At 41.3% G+C, this 6,772-nt stretch overlaps 1 protein-coding gene across 1 annotated transcript in view; it reads left to right on the forward strand.

The window, feature by feature from the left end:
* phex (phosphate regulating endopeptidase homolog, X-linked) overlaps positions 1-879 on the forward strand; it is a 37,681-nt gene extending 36,802 nt beyond the window's left edge. The window contains exons 20-22 of the mRNA XM_046355385.1: positions 47-151; positions 228-304; positions 380-879. Of these exons, the coding sequence (XP_046211341.1) occupies positions 47-151; positions 228-304; positions 380-482 (285 nt within the window). The 3' untranslated portion in view covers positions 483-879. The remainder of the gene's footprint in view (positions 1-46; positions 152-227; positions 305-379) is intronic.
* The last annotated feature ends 5,893 nt before the right edge of the window (positions 880-6,772 follow it).

Below are 6,772 nucleotides of genomic sequence, written 5' to 3' on the forward strand. Positions count from 1 at the left end.
GTGTGTGTGTGTGTGTGTGTGTGTGTGTGTGTGTGTGTGTGTGTAGGCCTATAGGAGGTGGATAGAAGAGAGTAGAGGAGGAATTGAGGAGCCATTACTTCCAGGAGTTGGACTCAACAACAACCAACTGTTCTTTCTCAGCTACGCACACGTAAGAACACACGCACACACACACACACACACACAGTCTGTCTCTCTCTTTTTTACTCTCTCACTGTGTTCTCTAGGTGCGCTGTAACTCCTACAGACCTGAAGCGGCAAGGGACCAGATTCAGAGTGGAGCCCACAGCCCCCCAAAGTACAGGTAAGAACTCATACACACACAAACACACCTTTAGTTTCAACGTTTCTGACCCCACTCTTTTCTGTTGCTACGCAGGGTTGTCGGGGCAATGAGTAACTATGAGGAGTTCCGACAGGCGTTCAGCTGTCCTGATTCATCGGTTATGAACCGAGGGGCGGAGTCCTGCCGTATTTGGTAAAGTGTTCTACTGCTGAATCCCACTGACATTTTCCTTTCTCTCCCTCCTCTCCCTCTTGTGTGTGTGTGATGCAGTAACTTGATTTATTCTATATTACTGTAACTTGATTTATTCTATATTACTGTAACTTGATTTATTCTATATTACTGTAGCTTGATTTATTCTATATTACTGTAACTTGATTTATTCTATATTACTGTAACTTGATTTATTCTATATTACTGTAGCTTGATTTATTCTATATTACTGTAACTTGATTTATTCTATATTACTGTAGCTTGATTTATTCTATATTACTGTAACTTGATTTATTCTATATTACTGTAACTTGATTTATTCTATATTACTGTAGCTTGATTTATTCTATATTACTGTAACTTGATTTATTCTATATTACTGTAGCTTGATTTATTCTATATTACTCTAACTTGAATTATTCTATATTACTGTAGCTTGATTTATTCTATATTACTGTAACTTGATTTATTCTATATTACTGTAACTTGATTTATTCTATATTACTGTAACTTGATTTATTCTATATTACTGTAACTTGATTTATTCTATATTACAACAATTTGATTTATTCTATATTACTGTAACTTGATTTATTCTATATTACAACAATTTGATTTATTCTATATTACTGTAACTTGATTTATTCTATATTACAACAATTTGATTTATTCTATATTACTGTAACTTGATTTATTCTATATTACTGTAACTTGATTTATTCTATATTACTGTAACTTGATTTATTCTATTTTACTGTAACTTGATTTATTGTATATTACTGTAACTTGATTTATTCTATATTACTGTAACTTGATTTATTCTATATTACTGTAACTTGATTTATTCTATATTACTGTTACTTGATTTATTCTATATTACTGTAACTTTATGTATTCTATATTACTTTATTAAAACAGTGTTGTATCTGTCTCTCTTTAACTGATGTGATTGAAATTGTCTATATTTCTGATGAATATTCCCTGTGTGTTTGGATGTATTAAACTCTGTGAGATAGAGCAGAGTCTTTACTAAGGCTGAGTATAACATGACTGATATTACCGGGAACAAAATCGCACACGCACACACATACGTCCTCTTCTCTCTCTGAGTTAGAGATTCATCCTGGCTATTATAGTCAATTATGTCTGCAGTTCCCTTGGCAACCTATAGCGTGTCTACATAAAACAGTTACACCTCACTGTGTGTCTGTCATCTCTGTTTCTGGTCTGTAACTATAATCTAATCAGACTTCTCTAAAAGGTAGAAAACATGTTTACTGTCTATCTGTCTCTCTGTCTTTTTCTGAACACTCAGAGACAGAGAAAATAAGGGAGAGGGAGAGAGGTAGAGAAAGAGGGAGAGGTAGAAAAAGAGGGAGAGGTAGAAAAAGAGGGAGAGGTAGAAAAAGAGGGGTAGAGGGAGAGAGGTAGAGGGAGAGGTAGAAAAAGAGGGGTAGAGGGAGAGAAAGAGGGAGAGGTAGAAAAAGAGGGGGAGAGGTAGAGAAAGAGGGAGAGGTAGAAAAAGAGGGGTAGAGGTAGAGGTAGAGAAAGAGGGAGAGGTAGAAAAAGAGGGGTAGAGGGAGAGAGGTAGAGAAAGAGGGAATAAGAGGTAGAGGGGTAGAGAGAGGTATAGAAAGAGAAACTAGAGAAAGAGGGAGAGAGGTAGAGGAAGAACGAGAGACAACTGGTCTAAAGCAGGAGAAGAGTCCGTCTGAGTGAGAGAGGAAGAGAGATACGGAAAAGAGGTAAAGGGAGGCATTGAATGTGGGAAGAGGAAGGAGGAAGAGTGATATTTACAGATCAGCTCTGAGAGGTTGAATGGACTTAAATCCCCTAAAGAATACACACATTCACACACAGTGTGCGCACACATCTGCAGCATCAAACCTTTCCCTCCCTGGTCTTTACCTGTCTGCTCATCTATCCATCAGCTGTGTGTGGATGGCTGCAGATGTGACATCAAACTCTGGAGGATTAATTTAGTTCAGAAATGTTTTTGTCTCCCTGTTGTCTCTCTTCCCTCCCACTCTTTCTGCTCCTCTGTTGATTAGTAGCAGTGTTGTGCTTCTGCTATTTACATGTTGTTAAACTGGCCAACTGGACGTTAGTGTTGCCTACATTTACTTTCTGGTCCCCTATGGGAATTGAACCCACAACCCTGGTATTGCAAGCACTACCAACGGAGCCACTTGTCACACTCGCTCTCTCACTGTTATAGACTCGGGTTAAAGTTCTCCGTCACTGCACAGATTTCTTGATTTTGGAGTGGTTGTTTTTGAGGGGATAGAAATCCATTGTCACGCCATGGTCTTTGTGTTTTGTGTTTTCATTATATATTTGGTCAGGCCAGGGTGTGACATGGGTTTATTTTGTTGTGTTTCGTATTGGGGTTTTGTAGGCATTGGGATTGCGGCTGAGTAGGGGTGTAGCATAGGTTTGGCTGCCTGAGGCGGTTCTCAATCAGAGTCAGGTAATTCTCGTTGTCTCTGATTGGGAACCATATTTAGGTAGCCGGGGTTTCACTGTGTATTTCGTGGGTGATTGTTCCTGTCTCCGTGTAGTTTCACCAGATAGGCTGTAATTAGGTTTCACGTTCCGTTTGTTGTTTTGTATTTATTTAGGTATTTCATGTATCGCTAGATTCTTCATTAAAGAACATGAGTAACCACCACGCTGCATTTTGGTCCGACTCTCCTTCAACAGATGAACGCCGTTAGATCCATGCCTTGCTGCCAAAGTTTTCTCTGTGCCCTCGGGCTGAAAATACTGTATAATGAACAAAAAATATAACTGCAACATGCAACAATCTCAAAGATTTTACTGATTTACAGTTCATATAAGGAAATCAGTCAATTTAAATCAATTCATTAGGCCATAATCAATGGATTTCACATGACTGAAAATACAGAAATGCATCTGTTGGTCACAGAGACCTTAAACAAAAGGTAGTGGCGTGGATCAGAAAACTTGTCAGTATCTGGTGTGACCATTTGTCTCATGCAGCGTGACACTTCTCTTTCACATAGAGTTGATCAGGCTGTTGATTGTGGCCTGGAATGTCAACCCACTCCTCTTCAAGGGCTGTGTGAAGTTGCTGGATATTGGCAGGAACTGGAACACACTCCCATACATGTAGATCCAGATCATCCCAAACATGCTCATTGTGTGACATGTCTGGTGAGTATGAGGCCATGGAAGAACTGGGACAATTTCAACTTCCAGGGAATTGTGTACATTATCATACTGAAACATGAGGTGATAGCGGTGGATGAGTGGCATGACATTGGGCCTCAAGATCTCATCACGGTGCCTCTGTCCATTCAAATTGCCATAGATAAAATACAATTGTGTTCGTTGTCCGTAGCTTATGCATGCCCATACCATAACCCCACGGGCACCATGAGGCAGTCTGTTCAAAACGTTGACATCCACAAACCGCTCGCCCACACTACACAATACACGTGGTCTGCGGTTGTGAGGCAGGTTGGACGAACTGCTAAATTCTCAAACGGGAGCCAGCAACTCGTGTAAGTGGAGTACGCCCGGAGCACCCTTCCCTGCTCGGCCACTGGGCTCTCGCCTTTCGAGTGTTCCCTGGGTTACCAGACTCTGCTATAAGGGGTACTGGAGTGGTTGTATATACAGGTCAGTGTCGGTACCTTAGTCAATGTGCAATGGTACTGGAGTGGTTGTATATACAGGTCAGTGTCAGTACCTTATTCAATGTGCAATGGTACTGGAGTGGTTTTATATACAGGTCAGTGTCGGTACCTTAGTCAATGTGCAATGGTACTGGAGTGGTTTTATATACAGGTCAGTGTCGGTACCTTAGTCAATGTGCAATGGTACTGGAGTGGTTTTATATACAGGTCAGTGTCGGTACCTTAGTCAATGTGCAATGGTACTGGAGTGGTTTTATATACAGGTCAGTGTCGGTACCTTAGTCAATGTGCAATGGTACTGGAGTGGTTGTATATACAGGTCAGTGTCAGTACCTTATTCAATGTGCAATGGTACTGGAGTGGTTTTATATACAGGTCAGTGTCGGTACCTTAGTCAATGTGCAATGGTACTGGAGTGGTTTTATAAACAGGTCAGTGTCGGTACCTTAGTCAATGTGCAATGGTACTGGAGTGGTTTTATATACAGGTCAGTGTCGGTACCTTAGTCAATGTGCAATGGTACTGGAGTGGTTTTATATACAGGTCAGTGTCGGTACCTTAGTCAATGTGCAATGGTACTGGAGTGGTTTTATATACAGGTCAGTGTCGGTACCTTAGTCAATGTGCAATGGTACTGGAGTGGTTTTATATACAGGTCAGTGTCGGTACCTTAGTCAATGTGCAATGGTACTGGAGTGGTTTTATATACAGGTCAGTGTCGGTACCTTAGTCAATGTGCAATGGTACTGGAGTGGTTTTATATACAGGTCAGTGTCGGTACCTTAGTCAATGTGCAATGGTACTGGAGTGGTTTTATATACAGGTCAGTGTCGGTACCTTAGTCAATGTGCAATGGTACTGGAGTGGTTTTATATACAGGTCAGTGTCGGTACCTTAGTCAATGTGCAATGGTACTGGAGTGGTTTTATATACAGGTCAGTGTCGGTACCTTAGTCAATGTGCAATGGTACTGGAGTGGTTGTATATACAGGTCAGTGTCAGTACCTTATTCAATGTGCAATGGTACTGGAGTGGTTTTATATACAGGTCAGTGTCGGTACCTTAGTCAATGTGCAATGGTACTGGAGTGGTTTTATAAACAGGTCAGTGTCGGTACCTTAGTCAATGTGCAATGGTACTGGAGTGGTTTTATATACAGGTCAGTGTCGGTACCTTAGTCAATGTGCAATGGTACTGGAGTGGTTTTATATACAGGTCAGTGTCGGTACCTTAGTCAATGTGCAATGGTACTGGAGTGGTTTTATATACAGGTCAGTGTCGGTACCTTAGTCAATGTGCAATGGTACTGGAGTGGTTTTATATACAGGTCAGTGTCGGTACCTTAGTCAATGTGCAATGGTACTGGAGTGGTTTTATATACAGGTCAGTGTCGGTACCTTAGTCAATGTGCAATGGTACTGGAGTGGTTGTATATACAGGTCAGTGTCGGTACCTTATTCAATGTGCAATGGTACTGGAGTGGTTGTATATACAGGTCAGTGTCGGTACCTTATTCAATGTGCAATGGTACTGGAGTGGTTGTATATACAGGTCAGTGTCGGTACCTTATTCAATGTGCAATGGTACTGGAGTGGTTGTATATACAGGTCAGTGTCGGTACCTTATTCAATGTGCAATGGTACTGGAGTGGTTGTATATACAGGTCAGTGTCGGTACCTTATTCAATGTGCAATGGTACTGGAGTGGTTGTATATACAGGTCAGTGTCGGTACCTTATTCAATGTCCAGGGGTAATGGAGTGGTTGTATATACAGGTCAGTGTCGGTACCTTAGTCAATGTGCAATGGTACTGGAGTGGTTTTATATACAGGTCAGTGTCGGTACCTTAGTCAATGTGCAATGGTACTGGAGTGGTTTTATATACAGGTCAGTGTCGGTACCTTAGTCAATGTGCAATGGTACTGGAGTGGTTTTATATACAGGTCAGTGTCGGTACCTTAGTCAATGTGCAATGGTACTGGAGTGGTTGTATATACAGGTCAGTGTCGGTACCTTATTCAATGTGCAATGGTACTGGAGTGGTTGTATATACAGGTCAGTGTCGGTACCTTATTCAATGTGCAATGGTACTGGAGTGGTTGTATATACAGGTCAGTGTCGGTACCTTATTCAATGTGCAATGGTACTGGAGTGGTTGTATATACAGGTCAGTGTCGGTACCTTATTCAATGTGCAATGGTACTGGAGTGGTTGTATATACAGGTGAGTGTCGGTACCTTAGTCAATGTCCAGGGGTACTGGAGTGGTTGTATATACAGGTGAGTGTCGGTACCTTATTCAATGTCCAGGGGTAATGGAGTGGTTGTATATACAGGTGAGTGTCGGTACCTTATTCAATGTCCAGGGGTAATGGAGTGGTTGTATATACAGGTGAGTGTCGGTACCTTATTCAATGTCCAGGGGTAATGGAGTGGTTGTATATACAGGTGAGTGTCGGTACCTTAGTCAATGTCCAGGGGTAATGGAGTGGTTGTATATACAGGTCAGTGTCGGTACCTTATTCAATGTCCAGGGGTAATGGAGTGGTTGTATATACAGGTGAGTGTCGGTACCTTAGTCAATGTCCAGGGGTAATGGAGTGGTTGTATAT

Source organism: Oncorhynchus gorbuscha, linkage group LG07, assembly GCF_021184085.1.
Source record: "Oncorhynchus gorbuscha isolate QuinsamMale2020 ecotype Even-year linkage group LG07, OgorEven_v1.0, whole genome shotgun sequence".
Classification (NCBI taxonomy): Eukaryota; Metazoa; Chordata; class Actinopteri; order Salmoniformes; family Salmonidae; genus Oncorhynchus; species Oncorhynchus gorbuscha.